The 16739-nt window shown below is 39.4% G+C and overlaps 1 protein-coding gene across 8 annotated transcripts in view; it reads left to right on the top strand.

Moving 5' to 3' along the window:
• dlg3 (discs, large homolog 3 (Drosophila)) overlaps window positions 1–16739 on the top strand; it is a 155767-nt gene that overhangs the window by 133270 nt on the left and 5758 nt on the right. For 5 of the 8 annotated variants that reach the window (XM_038303988.1, XM_038303987.1, XM_038303992.1 and 2 more), the window contains 4 exons: window positions 11061–11175; window positions 15099–15275; window positions 15360–15435; window positions 16523–16625. In XM_038303988.1, the coding sequence (XP_038159916.1) occupies window positions 11061–11175; window positions 15099–15275; window positions 15360–15435; window positions 16523–16625 (471 nt within the window). The remainder of the gene's footprint in view (window positions 1–11060; window positions 11176–15098; window positions 15276–15359; window positions 15436–16522; window positions 16626–16739) is intronic. The other 3 variants (XM_038303989.1, XM_038303990.1, XM_038303985.1) reach the window with 2 other exon arrangements.

The following is a 16739-nucleotide window of genomic DNA, read 5'->3' as shown; positions in this document are numbered from 1 at the left end:
TTTTTTTTTTATCGGTCTCTCCCTGGCGGTGTGGATGGGGGATGGGCTTTGATACAACAGCAGTGCCGAAGCCGCATGAACTCCCCAATAGCTGGGGAAAAAAGGAGCCACCGGCGAAACAATAAGCACCTTTAACTGAAGCGAAGCGGAAAAAGCTGTGAGGAACATCGAGCCTTTGAATCAGGAACCAGCGCTGTGAGTGGACACGCTCGTTTTACCTGTTCTTCTACAAAGGACGTTTGATTCTAACCTGTAGCCGATAATCCACCATTATAGCGTATCTTCCAACTATTTCTGCTTTAATACGGGGTAAAAATCAGAAGCATCAGCCCTGAAATGAAGGTTTAACTATTTGACAGCCTCACCCATACTTTAGATAGCAGTTCCTGCCATTACCTGGATCCAGCCTCATGCTGGGACCCATTTTAGATACATGCTGGTTTAAAAGGGGACTTGTTAGATTCAATGAAGTGGAATAGTGTTACAGCTGGAAATGGCAGGTCCCATTCAACAGGCGTTGTGTAACTTTAATCTCTAGGTTGGGGGGGGGGGTCAGGTGTGGTCAGACAGGTGTGTGACCTCATCTATATACTCAAGACTTGAGTATATAGTATATTTTTTCCTCATGATTAAGTATCTTATGTCAATTTTTTCAGCTTTTTAATTGTTTTTTTATGAACCTAATGGCTCCAGCAGTGTAGCTCTATGTTGCAGCTGTCTGGGCACATTCAGTCCTCTTTCTGTCAGTGTATCTAGAAATGCGGAGATACAGTAACAACACTACAGAGGCTAGTGTTGGCTTTACAAGTTGGCTTTCCTATTTGGACTATGTCAGGAATGCAGAGCATAAGTTGTAGCATGCTCTAACCCCGTAACCTTTAATAAAAACACAAGCCTTAGATGTTTAATGAAGGGCCATTGAAACTGATGTGAAACATGACCGATTGAGCCTAAAAGGTGTGCATTTTTAATAAACAGGCACACTTGGCCCCCTGGACAATGTTGTCTGGCATGCCAAATCATTCAGGCAGCATCTTGAATAATTATGCGGCAAGTTAAAAAGGAGCTTTGTCTTTCATAGCGAATGATGGTGCTGTCAGCTCTGTGCCCTCTTTGTTACTCAGTAAAGGACTTATCTGCTAGTGTGCAGCCCTTAACTACTATGAACCAACATGCCAAGTGCTGGCAAATGATTGACTTCCTGCATCCCCTCTGGTGATCTGTGCCCAGTGATTGCTGGCATCTTGAAGGGTGTGTGTGACATGTTGTTCATTTTAGTTTGGAGCAGAAGAAACCCCCAATGCGCTGTACGGGGACAAGTCTTTTCTATGCCAGACAAACTGCCTGGAGAGTTTTCACAGAGAGCAGGAAGGCATCCATGGACCTCTGATCACCCACAGTACAGTATACAGGCTCCAGTAGGACGCCCAGCCTGTGTCTCTAGCTTCCTGGGACGTTATCAGGGCTTTAAATCACATGAAAAAGAAAAGACGGGATATGCATGCAGCTTTGCCACACCATGAAAGAATGTAATTTCTCTGTATTAGGGTGTTGTAAATAGGAGGAGGAGTATGGAGGAAATGTGTCACCCTCATTAAACTCACAACACTGCGTATTTGAGACCTCTGTAAACACATTTAAGCTAAGTGCACATTCACTGTCTGCAGTGCACCATACCATGGGGTGTTTGCATCCACTAGCTTGACTCTCCCAGCGAACATGGCACTTTATCACATTACAGGCTAATACCCCCCCCAGCCCCTCCTGTTGCATAACCGGATCAAACAAGAAGCCTCCGTCCCCCAAAATAAAAGAGCTGTACGACTAATGAGGGCACACAGTGGGAGTGATTTACAGAACAGTCCCAGTTTCTATTAGCTGTCTCCTTTTTTTTCCCTTCCTGTGGGTCACTTCTAAAAATACAGACATGCTCTGGACTTTTAATTCATAGTGAGGAACCTTGATTTCAGGACCATTATTGCATATAATAATAATAATAATAATAATGATAATAATAAATTAAAGATGTTCCTGTTTTAAGTCTCATCTATGTAGGGTTGATCAGCAGTCCTGAATGTGACGGTCAACAAATTTATACAGGGAATTGGCTGTTTTATACTACAGGCCAAGGAGCGCTGTCTACATTTTAAACTTAACAAAGTGTTGCTATTTATGTTGTTGAATATAAAATGTATTCTGATCTGTTGGGAATTTATGATTGTCCAAATGGCTAAATAAACGGCAGCAATATACCCATGAAGTTGTAAGAAGAATTTGGGTCGCTGTAAAGCACAACATTTTCTTTAGAACAAGCAAATTCTCTGCATGAAGCTTAATCTATGAAGCTGCTTTAAATAATAAAAAGGGCAATGAGCAATAACATCAAATAAAAAAATGGACAGATGCTGCCATTACGACATAATAAATGTTGACTTCGGTTGATGCTGTTTTACCCACACAGTCCACAAACCTGACATTTGGTAACTCTTGCTCAATGCCCAATGACCGTACCTATTAGGATAAACAGAAATAGAAAATTGAAATCAAACATGAGAATGACATACTTATGCCAAATATAATATAAAAAAAACAAAGGGAAATGTAGCAGCAACTTTTCCACAAAGGATTAGTTGTGGCTGTTTAGCAGAGTAACTTTAACCATCCTGACTGCATTCATAACACCAGTCTCATACCCCAGAACTTAAAGGCTGATGTCCTGCAACTTTAACTCTCCATATATTCAACACCTGTTCATCTGTGATGGGACATTCTCCCAGCTTAAAGTTAGGAGGCATTTGTTTGCATGAACAAGATGCTGGCTGCTAATTTATGATTTTAAAATGCAGTATTTTCTGTGACGTGTTTCTGAGACGATAGGGGTCCAGGCTGCCGTTATACTTGCTTTTTTCAAATGGTGTATAGCTTTGTGGAGGGAACTGCATGGCAAAGAAAAAATATTCTGGAATAAGGTTATTGTACGTCAACTCAAATGTGTTCACTGTAGTACCAAAGCAGTGGTTATAAACGCTTCTTCTGGTCATAGATCTTTGCAACAAGTTGTCTTGTTCGGTTGTCCTGTTAGGTGGTGATCAAAAACCTCTCCTGAGCTCAGAGTCTTTAGATTCCAGAGTTTGGCCTTTCTGAAATGTAGGTTAACAGTCAGCTTAACCCTTTATAGGACAATTTACCAATTTATAAGACAAATACGCACAAGATTTATATCCAGTCATTGGGCAAAGATACTGCTACACATCTGTACGTGTTATTTTGGCATTTGACCAATTAGATGAGCCCTTGAATGATATATTACCTACTGTAAATGAAGTTGGGGGAAAAAAAGTTAACAAGTAAAGAAAAAAGGTGAAAACCTAAGCAAAAAAGTTAAAAAGTAAAATTAGAAAGTTAATAACTGTAAGTGCCTGTACTAGTATTAACGCCCTAAAGTTATGCTATAACAAAAAAATGTTTTTCGGGAGTTTCTTATAGAGGCACTTCTTAATATATTAGGGGAAGTGGCAGTTTCTTATTACATTGAGCTTAATTTTGCCATCAAAATATACATATTTTTAATTGTTACAAAAGTAATACGGTCCTGACTGTCCTGTCCTCTAATAACACTCTTGGCTGGATAATTTTGATATTTTTTTTTTTTTTTTTTTACTTTACCGAGTGCCCTGTAAAAGGTTTAAAGACAGTTTTATTATGAATATCAAAATAATGTTTCTGACCATTCAGAAGAACCAAAAAATACTTGGTTCTCCACTAGTAGTGGCCATCATTTATTAATCAAAACAATGGTCAATCAATTACAATCACTCTTCTAGGTAGGGCAGGTCAATAATTCAATATATCTATAACAGTATATTTTTTTAATGATGGTGATATGCCATTGGCACATATTTTTGGTATTTTGATATATGCTGCAGTCTGTGGTTATGGCTTTTCTCGCTAATGTTCTGGATGCAGGCAATTCAGGTGGAACAGAACTATAGTAGTGACAGTGCAAACCACACACAGGGAGCCTGTACTCTGAAGCTGTAAGCTGGGAAGCTGTTGCTTCAACGTGTGGGAAGTTTGGCTACAATAAAGCTGCTTTCACACTGAGAACCCGGGTTGACCTGCTAAAATTTGCCTTTTGCCTCTTTTCCCCATTTGACCAATCCACGTCTCACCCCCTCCTGGCAAGATGCGTGGGCAATGTCCCCCACCACTGTCTGATGACGGCATCACGCTGGGTGAGTGATGATAGTGTCAACAGTGCGACGGAAATCAGGGAAGTAAATAATGGAGAGCAACATAGATTGGAGCCAGAGCGTAGTCAGTATTCTTTGTTTTACTCTTTTATCCATCCGAATCCCTCTTTCCAGTGCTGCGCCATGTATAACGAATGTAAACGGAGCTCATTAGACTTGTTAGATTAGATGCGGTGTGTTGATGTTCGTATGTTGCGTTGAATGATGTCACGTAATTTAGTGTGTGTTCCCACAGCACGTCGAGGCAATTTTAACGCGGGTGACTTGCCGAGACGTTTGAACGGGTTATATACGCGTCAGTGACCTGTTCCCGCTGCCACTAAAAGCTGATTGTTCCAGAGTTTATTGGGCTATTCCAGCCAGTGGGAAAGGGGTATATGAGTGCCCATGTTAATGTGAATAGATGTCCCTGTTTTTTTGTAGTGGTTGGCAAAAGCCTTATCCCTCGTATGTCTGAATGAGAAAAACATTGTTGCTGTTAGAAAACATGTTTTTCTTAAAGCAACAGTTAGTCGCGCTGCTTTAAGTTACAGTCAGTGTAGAAGAGCCTAGAGCAGCCTTTAAAACAGAAGAGCGTGAGCTTGTCACAACCTACAGGGAGTCGTCCTGTGATATCATGATGTGTGAATTGATTAACTTTTGACCTGAGCAGTGGATCCTTGCTGAGATAAAGATTTGGTTAAACGTTACTAGTGTTAACACTCCCTGTACCCAGCTTAAAAAAAAAAAAAAAAAAAAAGACTAGGGTGTTTTTACTAAAGATTAGAAGTACAGAATTAAGAAGGTTTTATTTGGAAAACCAATCATGATAAATTAAGTCTAGAGAAGGGAGTTATGACGGAGAGGGAGGATAATTAAAAAAAAATAAAATAATTGGGGACCTTTAGTCTGTATTTTCAGAGCTAGTTATGAGTTTTTTCTGCTAATTTATCATAACCAACACTGGACATAGTCTTTCTGGCTGAGGTGTCTTTTTCTTCTTGACCGTATGACAGTCGATTGTGACAAAATAAAGAAGGCAATGACATACAAACTGAAGGTGGAAAGAAGCCATGGACTGAGAAATACGATGCTGTAAACTTTTTTGCTGAGAGATAATGACACGGTTTTTCAAAGTCCCTTGAAAAACACATTTGTACAGACGGGCTTTCTAAAAGGTTTTTCTGTCTCCTAAAAACCTCTTAAGAGTGTTTCCGCATTCTTTGACCGCACTATTTTCTACCTTTCATTTTGATTCAAAAAAGCTCCTCTCCACAGCCTCCAACACAAAAATGGTCAATTCATGATGCTTTCTCATCTCCTATAATTTTGATAAAATACCAATGTACATAAGGCAGCAGCTGAAGAATTTATAGATTTGATGTTGTGATCGTCAGATAACTGATCTTTGTTATCGGTGATTGTCTACATATTGGAGGATAAATTAAACACTTTAAAGGCAGCAAGGATGCAGAATGCTCTTTATGTGGTCCCGTCTGTAAATATAAACAATCAATAAACTTATGTTGTTACCTAAATAGCAGCCCCTTAGCTGTGATGCATGGTAAAGCTGCATCAACTTCTCTAATGTGCTCAGAAGGTGTGGATCCCATGATAGAAATGTGGAGGACCTTATGTGAAACTTTTGTAACATTGCAATAAGTGCAGCCAGTTTTACTCCTCCTGGCCCGTAAGTCTCTCACTCAGGCTCCTGCACACTTCTTCTGTACGGTTTGCCAGCCTGCTGCTAGTTCTAACAACGAAAACAAATATCTAATTTACCAGTTAAAAAAATGCATTCTGAGCTCCTTTGAGTCTTACAATAATGCTCACCCTCTTTTTGCGAAAGCCATTTCTCAGCTCAGTCACAGAGCTACTAGGATCTGACATCGCCTGAACTTAGTCTTACTTTATTTTGACCTACTATTCCTATTGATGCAGAATCCTTCTCTGTTTGCATCATAACCAGAATTAAATCTATATCCATTTTGGATCTGTCCAAATTTATGCTGTTCTTCCTTAATAAAATGCACACTTTTATACCACTCTAGACATCCTGTGAATGTATTAATCTGGAAACTATAGCAATTTTGATGAAAAAATGTGCAGCTATGACCTTTTATTTATATATATATATATATATATATATATATAGTCAGCACTGACTGTTGGAACAAAGTGGCAAATAGTCTTATTGCACGTCAGAGTGACATACCCTGTATTTTTATGACAGTTTTGCATCATTCATTAACCTAATAGGTATCGGTTTAGTTTTATCATATCGATATAGCTAAGTTTAACAATGTATAATAACCCAGTTTGTGTTCATTCAGTCAGTGTGCATTATTGCTGGCACAATAAAATGTTAAAATATAATGATACACTTTATGCGTCTATGCTGTAAAAACATTTAGCCCTTTTTGCTTTAAAAGGATCTTCTTCATGCAGAGAAAACAGAAAAACTCAGGTTTTTAAGAAAATGGCTGCTTAGGAATGAATCATTAGCCAATGGATAAGATCAATCAACTTTAGATCAATTCATTTAGAACTTGTACAGGTGCTGGTCATAAAATTAGAATATCATGAAAAAGTAGATTGATTTCAGTAATTCCATTTAAAAAGTGAAACTTGTATATTATATTCATACATTACATACAAACTCATATATTTCAGATGTTTATTTTGTTTAATTTTGATGATTACAAATGACAACAAATGAAAATCTCAAATTCATCATATCAGAAAATTAGAATATTACTGAAGACCAATAAAAACAAAGGATTTATAGAAATGTTGGCCAACTGAAAAGTATGAACATGAAAAGTATGAGCATGTACAGCACTCAGTATTTAGTTGGGCCTCCTTTGGCCTGTATTACTGCAGCAATGCGGCGTGGCATGGAGTCGATCAGTCTGTGGCACTGCTCAGGTGTTATGATAGCCCAGGTTGCTCTAATAGTGGCTTTTAGCTCTTCTGAATTGTTGGGTCTGGTGTATTGCATCTTCTTCTTCACAATACCCCATAGATTTTCTATGGGGTTAAGGTCAGGAGAGTTTGCTGGCCAATTAAGAACAGGGATACCATGGTCCTTCAACCAGGTACTGGTAGCTTTGGCACTGTGTGCAGGTGCCAAGTCCTGTTGGAAAATGAAATCTGCATCTCCAAAAAGTTGGTCAGCTGCAGGAAGCATGAAGTGCTCTAAAACTTCCTGGTATGTGGCTGCGTTGACCCTGGACCTCAGAAAACACAATGGACCAACACCAGCAGATGACATGGCACCCCAAACCATCACTGACTGTGGAAACTTTACACTGGACTTCAAGCAACGTGGATGAAGTGCCTCTCTTCTTTTCCTCCAGACTCTGGGACCTTGATTTCCAAAGGAAATGCAAAATTTACTTTCATCAGAGAACATGACTTTGGACCACTCACCAGCAGTCCAGTCCTGTTTCTCTTTAGCCCAGGCAAGATGCTTCTGACGCTGTCTGTGGTTCAAGAGTGGCTTGACACAAGGAATGCGACAGCAGAAACCCATGTCTTTCATACGTCTGTGTGTGGTGGTTCTTGAAGCACTCACTCCAGCTGCAGTCCACTCTTTGTGAATCTCCCCCACATTTTTGAAGGGGTTTTGTTTCACAATCCTCTCCAGGGTGCGGTTATCTCTCTTGCTTGTACACTTTTTTCGACCACATCTTTTCCTTCCCTTCGCCTCTCTATTAATGTGCTTGGACACTGAGCTCTGTGAACAGCCAGCCTCTTTAGCGATGACCTTTTGTGTCTTGCCCTCCTTGTGCAAGGTGTCGATGGTCGTCTTTTGGACAACTGTCAAGTCAGCAGTCTTCCCCATGATTGTGTAGCCTATAGAACTAGACTGAAAGACCATTTAAAGGCTTTTGCAGGTGGTTTGAGTTAATTAGCTGATTAGAGTGTGGCACCAGGGGCCATCAATTTTGAACCTTTTCACAATATTCTAATTTTCTGATATGATGAATTTGAGATTTTCATTTGTTGTCATTTGTAATCATCAAAATTAAACAAAATAAACATCTGAAATATATGAGTTTGTATGTAATGTATGAATATAATATACAAGTTTCACTTTTTAAATGGAATTACTGAAATCAATCTACTTTTTCATGATATTCTAATTTTATGACCAGCACCTGTATATTTACACCCTAGTCACATGTGTAATCTTGAAAAATGTAGTTTTGGATTTATTCCGTCCTTCAGCCCCGTTTTAACCTCCTGGTATTAAAATGTACATGATGGAGTTCATTGTTTTAGCTGATGCTGCTTCCTCTACAGTTTGACCTGGGGTTTTTTTAAGCAACACTGCTGCCTTCTCTGCGAAGATGTTGCTCCTTACAAATGCTTCTCGCTGGAAAGAGACAGACTTTCCCCGTCTATACCAAACCGTCTCCCAACGTGGCTCCTGCCTGCTGATTATTGGGTTTGCATCCAGTAATGCTGTCATCAGCTTAAACCTCGCAGCATCATTGTCAAAGCTTCCCACTACAGCACATGATGTTGCCGTTAGTAAAACAACTCCTACTGATCAAGATAGTTTGATACTTGAGAAAAACGGGAGTAAAATATGCTTCTGTAGTTAACTGGAGTATTTGCTGCTGTTTTCAATTTGTTTGCGTGACTGTGGCCGCACATGCTGGCTGTTTACATGGCGACAAATGGTCAATTCAGGTAATGTCTTGTCTCTATGTTTCCATGTTGCTAAGGCATAATCTTCTGTAACCAGTCTGAGGAGTTTTCTTTTTCTCGCGAAATAAAACAGTTCTGTTTGCTTTTTTTTCTTTTACATTTCTACTATGAAAGACATTTCGTCATTAAATCACCACCTGTGCATCTTTGCATTTGTTGCATCTCGCAGACAGAATCCTTACAATGGCTGTGTTTTGAAACAGGCCTTTTAATGGAGCTCCCTTTATCTAGTAACTCCTGGTCTCGTTCTGCAGGCCCTCTTCTTCCAGGCAGCTGCTTCACTCGCTCTGTTCCCTTCTCTCCTGTGCCTGAAAGCCAGTTCGGCTCTGCTGAATAGCTGCTTCCGTGTATCCAGTCCCATTTCAAGGAGTGCTAGCTGGTTGCTCTTGGTTACAGCCAGTCAGGCAGTGTCTGGTTACCTCACCTTGCAGCGTCACATTGATGCATTGTTAACCCTTGGAGCAGATAATAGGGTGGAGCGCTGTGGCAAGGCTCCGGATCCTTGTTTGCTTTAAGTTCCCAGTAGGCTGAGGCAGGGAGTGAGTTGGAACTTGTTTTTGCACCTGCTCAGTGTTCTGCAGCAGCTTGGAAAAAAACTTGAGCCAAATCATTTGTGTAGAAATGAAGTGTCTTCTTTTAAAGGCAGCTTCTTGCATTCATGTGATAGAAAATAGACTTTGATCTCAGGTGGCTCACGCTACAAGAAGTGTTTCCAGCTGTCAATGATTAAGCAGCGAGGCAGGAGACCATCCATATGGCAGCCACCATTTTCTGTTAGCTAATTATGAACATGAAGGGTGCGCTGCATTGTTCAGACAACACTGTAAGGCTGTAACATGATCTCATCCAACAAGATCCTGATATGTTAAAAGGCAGCAATATTGCACCCAAAATGATAATCAGTCATCAGCTTTTGACTTCATCTGGAAGAGTTTATAAATGCGCTGCATAATGCATACACATCAGGTTGATCAATATTTGCATATCAACAGGACAGTTTAAAACTGTAGAAGACCGTCGGCTAATGTTAGGTTTTTACATACAGATCAGAGTGTTGGAAGCAAATATTCAGACAGAAGTGAATTTTTAACACTAGTGCTGCCATCACAGCTTACTGTTTGAAACTTACTCTGACTGTTTTATACTTATAATCCCAAATGTATAAACAAATGTATAAACATATTTTAAAATTTAGGAAATGTATCAATATGCTAAAATCCCCCCTTTTTCTCATGATTCTAGTTTTTTTTCTGTGTTTAGATTTATTGCTACAAGGATTAAAGAGCCTAAAGCAGCAACATGGTTACATTAGGTAGAACTGGCTCATTTCTGAGCTGTACGCAGCTACTACTTTAATTATATCTTTAAAGAATCTGATATTTATTGGTCCTATCATGGATTATCTTCCTGATTTGATGCTGAAAGACTTAATGTGCCTCTTTAGCAGCTGACTCTATTCTGCCATAACTCTGGTAGCTCTATGAGCAAAATTTGGGTCTGACTTCTATTAGCAAGTTGTGGTTAAGTATAAATTTCATGTTTTTTGTGTATCTGTGCTGCGTTTACCTAAATCCCCAGGCTCTATGTTTCTCTGACCGCGTCTGCCCTTCTGTTTATCTACCCAAACCCTCTGGTGCAGTGGCCCCTGCACAAAGCAGGCTAATGAGAGCATTCTTAATGAGAAGCTCCAACTGGATCCATACATCATCCCTGAGCTGAGGAGCTGCTACAGGATTTATACACCTTTGACAAATGACTGTGCATGTGAAATACTTGGAGGTCTTCCCCTTTTTCTAAACCCCACTAAAGAGCCCATGTTGAACTTAATTAATCTGAGTAATTAATTACCTGACATGAGACATTACAGGATGTGTAAGGCAGATCTGTGATAAACCATCTGCACCCGGGGTCGTTAATCAGCTTAAGGATTCTCGCTTTAGTTTACTGCTGGGCTCAACAAAACTCTAATCTCTACTAATATTAAAGCAAAATAACACTCCCTGCTCCGTTTTGCTTGAAATCGGTCCAAGATGGTGGGACCTTTCTCTACAATGAACCCCTTTCCTGTTTTTTAAGGTGATGTTGACACATTTCTTTGTTTTTTGACAGAGTACAGTCGCTTTGAGTCAAAGATCCACGACCTGAGGGAGCAGATGATGAACAGCAGCATGAGCTCAGGATCAGGCTCCCTGCGCACCAGCGAGAAGCGCTCCCTCTATGTCAGGTACACACAAATACACAGCTGCACTCACTACATCGAATTCAGAGATCTGCTGTTAAAATAACCACTCTTGCATAACCAACCTCAGCTCGTCTGTGGGGGTGAAAGAAGCCTAAACACACGTGTTCTTAAAAGCAGGCACACATGGCACAGATCGTGTGATGAAAGACTCTTTATTTTATTCTATTGGGCGCTAAGCTGTAAGTGAGATGTTTAAGGACGTTTAATTAAAGGACGTTTAATTTGGGGCAGCGGGTTGATGGCGTTCATCCTCTAAAAGCTGACGGACACCCCGTGTTGTTGTTTCGACGCCTCAGATGACATTGGCTCAGCTTCTTTTAATACAGATTGACAGAGGGGCTTGTCAAAGTGACTCGCGTTATGACACTTTGGGCCAGTTGCCAAACTGGATGGAGGTTCATTTGGAAATGAAAGCAGGTGGCAGCCCTCTGCCTACACAAGCACTGCAAGTCATAAAGGCTGAACAAAGGTTCAAGGTGAAACATGTATGTGATGTAACCCTGTTGTCAGGGTGCTTCTTTGTATTTTTGCTGAAGCTCTGATGAGCTTAAAGGCCTCCTCTCACCACTATGTGCCTCTTCAGAGTATGTTGTATAATTACGGCAATGGTTTTTAACAAAAAACTTTATTTTGGATATTAAATGTTGAGATGAGCCATTAGTTGGCGTCTTGCAGATAAATGAATATCTTCATCAATTGATGATGATGTATTGATTCTGACTAACAAACAGCAGAGGCTCTAATTGAGCAGCTGCAGTATAAACTAAATGGACTACATATCTAGAAGTAACAGACTGAGAACTATAATAGTCCAGCATTTTTTTCAGAATATGACAGATTAAAGTGATTTTAATCAAATGGAGAGCAGATAAAGTATAAATATATACACTCCCCCTTTGTCCTTCCATACCTGATCTTCCTTTAGAGGTTAACTCTGTGGATATTTGCTCCTGTTATTCACTTTGTCAGCTGGTTTTCTAACTATAAACTAGGGATAGACCCATGTTTTTAACGCCGATTCTTACTGTTTTGATAATAATCTAACCGGCCCCCAGTTGGGCTGCTTGGTTATTTGAAGCCAATATTTATTTTTCTTCCTCTTTACATAATTAAAAATGACAATGATAAAAAATATTACACATTTCAGTTCAAGCAAAAAAGAAAATTAAGCAAAAAATTGATTGAACTCTCTCCTGTTAGAACAGCATATGATAAGTTTTTATCTAACCTAATTTAATTCAAAGTCACAGTATAAACCACAGCTAAAGTTTTCTATGAATTTAAACATTAAAATAAAATGTAACCGAATTTAAATTCCTGCACACACACTTTTTTTACTACTAAAGTAACTTACTTTTAATTAATAAGATTGAAATGGTTTTAGCTTTAGAGGCTTCTTCTCTCAACTTCCTTGAAACTTCAGTCATGTCTGGCAGTTTCTACATCAAAGAAATAACAGTATAATCAAGGCTGATTTTCTTTTTTTTTAAGTTAAAATAAATTTGTTTTTGCTTGTCGGTACACTGCTGCTAAAATTAAATGTCGGAATAATTCATGCGTGTTAAAAACAATGTGTGCTCATCTGTCAGCGTATGCTGCTCTGACCAATTCAGGTGATCTCAATGCATGGCTTATGAATGCACTAATGTATCAGGAAATGCATGCTAATAGCGGTTCAGACGTCGGTCGGCCTTTGTCTAGATTTGGTATCCCACTACTTTTTCATATATGGTTGGGATGCATGTCTGTCCCACCCAAAATACCAAAAACAAAGCAACTTTGTCAAAACTCAACATTGTAGACAGATGTTGCCCAATTTTTCCACCAATCCAAATTAATAAAAATTTTTCTCACTCTAGTTTTATAATAAAAAAGAAAAATTAAACGTATTGCTTTTAAAAACAGGCTTTGATTTCAGTTCTCCCTTTTGGATGTTAACCCTAATTTAAATGAAATTGAAATAAAACTTTAAAGAGCCACATTGCTAGATTTAGATTAGGATTAAGTCCATAGTTCTACTGCAGTCCAAACTATCCTGAAAGAATATTGAATTCTAGGTTTAGTATTTAAAGCTGACCCATTGCTAAAAAATGTCCACTTAAATTGATTGTGAACTCTGAGCACTGAATAGTGTTCTGTGTGTTCGAATCAGTTTTCTGAAATAAAATCAGGCCAACGTTATCTTGCTGAAGTGCCGGTGCTCCTGTGCAGGTGACTAAGCCTCCAGTTATGCTGAGTGAAGCAGGAGTTTCCTTATCCTCCCTATCAGCTTCAGGAATGCAGAGATCTGCAGCCTGTGAGGTGCACTGCTCTCTGGCTCCGGTTGTAACACAGGAATTTCAAGGTGCTGCAACACAGCTAACACAAGGAATTTCATTGTCAATGCTGACAGTGGACTTGACAAGCTTCCCTTCAATTGCATCATGGTTGATTCGTCATCATTTCTTCCCGTCTAGTTTCAGGTAGCAGCGTTATGTCCGATAAAATCTGAAAACAGTTGAACCGGATGGTTAGGTTAAAGCCCTTTCTGTCTCACCTGACCTGTAAATGTTAGCTTGGAGGTCAATGGAAGCCTAAACCAGTAAAGCGCCTACTAATTCCTTCAGAAATGGCTGTTGGTTGACTGGTCCAACAAGATGCCGTGGCACTGATGACCAAGCCTGTTTGTTTAATTGTACAGCAGTGAATTACAAATGGATTAATGATCAATTATGTGGTTCAGTGTTGTAGGTTGGCATGTGATAATTTCTGTACCTTTAACCAGTAGTTATGAAAGTTTTTAGAACAAGTACCACCCCTATAAATGGATCATATATGTGGGGTCAGGCACTGATGTTGGATGAGAAGGTTCGGCTTCTGAGTTTTTGCTTTCATTCATCCAAAAGGTGGAGGGATGTAGTTTTTAGATGTAGTTTGCTGTGGAAAAATCAACCAGGTCTTTGATAAATGCTTGTAGAAAAAGCCTCGGTTATGATTTCACACATTTGCAGCCCTGAATGATACACAAACGGCTGAATCTAGTGGTTTGGAAAGAGGAGCGGTTACTTTAGCTGTGGTTTACATCTCTGCTTAGAATATTAGCGATAGCCACTTTAAAACCAAAACAGTTTATTTGCAACTCTGATCATTTGTATTATGTCACTGATATTTTTTCACTCAAAAAAAATGTAGAGTAGATTGAGGTTACCAAGGTGCTTTTCAGGGACCTTTAACACCACCTGCACTAATTTTGTGGCGCTCCATGATAGGGCTGATACACTTAATCGGATTAATCGATTTAAAATAATCATCTACTAATTTAGTTATCAATAAATCCTTAACTGTATAGTTAACGAGTATAGAGAATGTAAAACATGCATTTAGCTGACAGCAACGCAATTAGAGCTGTAATTATATCAAGATTGTAAAAACAGGTATAAATATTTTGTATTAAAGTTGAAAGAAACTTTTTCGTCTGTCAGTATGCCTTATCTGGAACTTTTCAAGTTGAATTGTTTTAGTTTCAGCTGGTTTAATTTAGCAAAAAGTCTTCTTTAAGGATGCCTTGGATATCTGATTATTCATCAAAAAAATATTCTACAGATTAATCAAATTATTCCTCTTTTTATAATCTATCTAAATGCAGCTTGTTTAATTTTGTAGTAATTACATCCATCAGTGACTTTTAATCCCATCTGTATGGTTAAATACTTTTTTTTACTTGGCTTAAAGGTATAGTGGTTGCTTTATAGACTGATTGATGTTGTTTGTCTGATGCGTTCACTGAATGAAGAAGACAAGATGAGAAAGATAGTTTTGTATTTGTGGTCTTCTTTTTTTATTAGCTCTCATCTTTGTCCTTTTTGGTCAATTGATTGAAATCTTAATGAAAGAGTAAAGACCAACTCAAATCTTATTTTTTGCAGAGCTCTCTTTGACTATGATCGAACACGAGACAGCTGCCTGCCCAGCCAAGGCCTGAGTTTCTCTTATGGGGATATCCTTCATGTCATAAACGCTTCTGATGATGAGTGGTGGCAGGCGAGGCTCGTCACTCCACACGGAGAGAGCGAGCAGATCGGAGTCATTCCTAGCAAGAAAAGGTAGATTCCTCCTTCATGAAGAGCACCTGAGTGATGACATCCAAAAAACATACAAGAAACCTTTTTTTTTGTTTTGTTTTCTAGAGTGGAAAAGAAAGAGCGAGCCAGATTAAAAACGGTCAAGTTTCACGCCAGGACAGGCATGATTGAGTCCAACAGGGTAAGTTTGGAGGAGCAGCCACCCCGGGGCCCCCAGCGGCTGTCCACAGAGCTGCTGCAGGGCTCCCAGGCAGATCTACCACTTCCTCCTGAGTGTGGGAAAGAGACCAGCACCTGTTTACTGGAGCAAACACAAAGACCGCTCAATTTACGCTATTGATTACAGAGGAGCTCCCTGGAGATGATCTCTTTGGAACCTCTACAGCTTGTTTGCTCCATTTAACAAAGAAATCGACACTGGGCAAAATATTTACAAAACAGCAAATTAGTTTCTTATCAAAAAGTTGATTGATTAAGTAAATAAATAATTCAAGAAGCCTGATTATACACAGTGATTTATTTGATGATTAAAGCCTGGAGCTCATGATGAAATTAGTCACTTCAGATTATTAACAAAAGGTTGTAAATACATAAATATCTCAGATTCGCAGCTGCATAGCCATGAAGAAAACTGCTGTGTTCACAGGAGAGTTGCTGGCTTCAGCCACGGTTTGCTATTAGGAAGCAGGAACCACTGCAGCCTTGATTGATTCACAGATGGAAGCAACAGATTATTCCTCCTGTCGGCCCGCTGCTGAAGTAGAAACATCAAACATGTAACTTACATGGAAAGAAAGGACTGGATGGAACCCTTTAGAATAAAAATAGTTCCCTTTTTATGTCTTGAGGAGTTCAAGTCATTTTAAGGAAAGCTGTAATCTGTTAGTGTTTTATTTTAGATGCTCATGTGTTCAGATGTTGGAATTAGGTGCTATAATACCACAGATATGTAATCTATCTATTTAACAATTTTCCATTTTTAACTAAATGATTACTGAGACATCAGGTTATGTTGAAGGATTATGGTTCCTGCTGAGGGTTCCTTTCATCTGATGGAGGTTTAATCTGGTCGTCTCTCCTCCACTCTGATGTTCCAACCATCACCTGTGTCTCGCCCTCATCAGTTCATGTTAATTGTTCACATTTTATTATTCCCCCCTTCCCTCATTTTTTGCATGGTTGTCGAGTACCTTCATTGAAACCTCGTCTGTTTTTTTGTTTTTGCCCTCCTCCCCCCTCCCTCCCCCCCTCTCTCACCCACACATCAGCAGCCAGTTAAAGTGAAGCGCAAAAAAAGCTTCAACCTCTCACGCAAGTTCCCGTTTTACAAGAGCAAGGAGAATATTGTTGCCGACTTAGTGGAGTCTGAACGTGAGTACCAGCTGTGTGATCCAGGGGAGGGGGTGGCTCTTTTTCTCAATTTTTTTTATTTTTTGTCCTCTTCCCCCTTCATGCTTGACTTCTGTCGTCTTCCATCTTTCCGCT

This window comes from Cyprinodon tularosa, unplaced genomic scaffold, assembly GCF_016077235.1.
Source record: "Cyprinodon tularosa strain WSP-4 unplaced genomic scaffold, ASM1607723v1 ctg522, whole genome shotgun sequence".
Classification (NCBI taxonomy): domain Eukaryota; kingdom Metazoa; phylum Chordata; class Actinopteri; order Cyprinodontiformes; family Cyprinodontidae; genus Cyprinodon; species Cyprinodon tularosa.
Note: the sequence above shows the minus strand (reverse complement) of the source record. Positions and strands in the feature narration are given on the sequence as shown.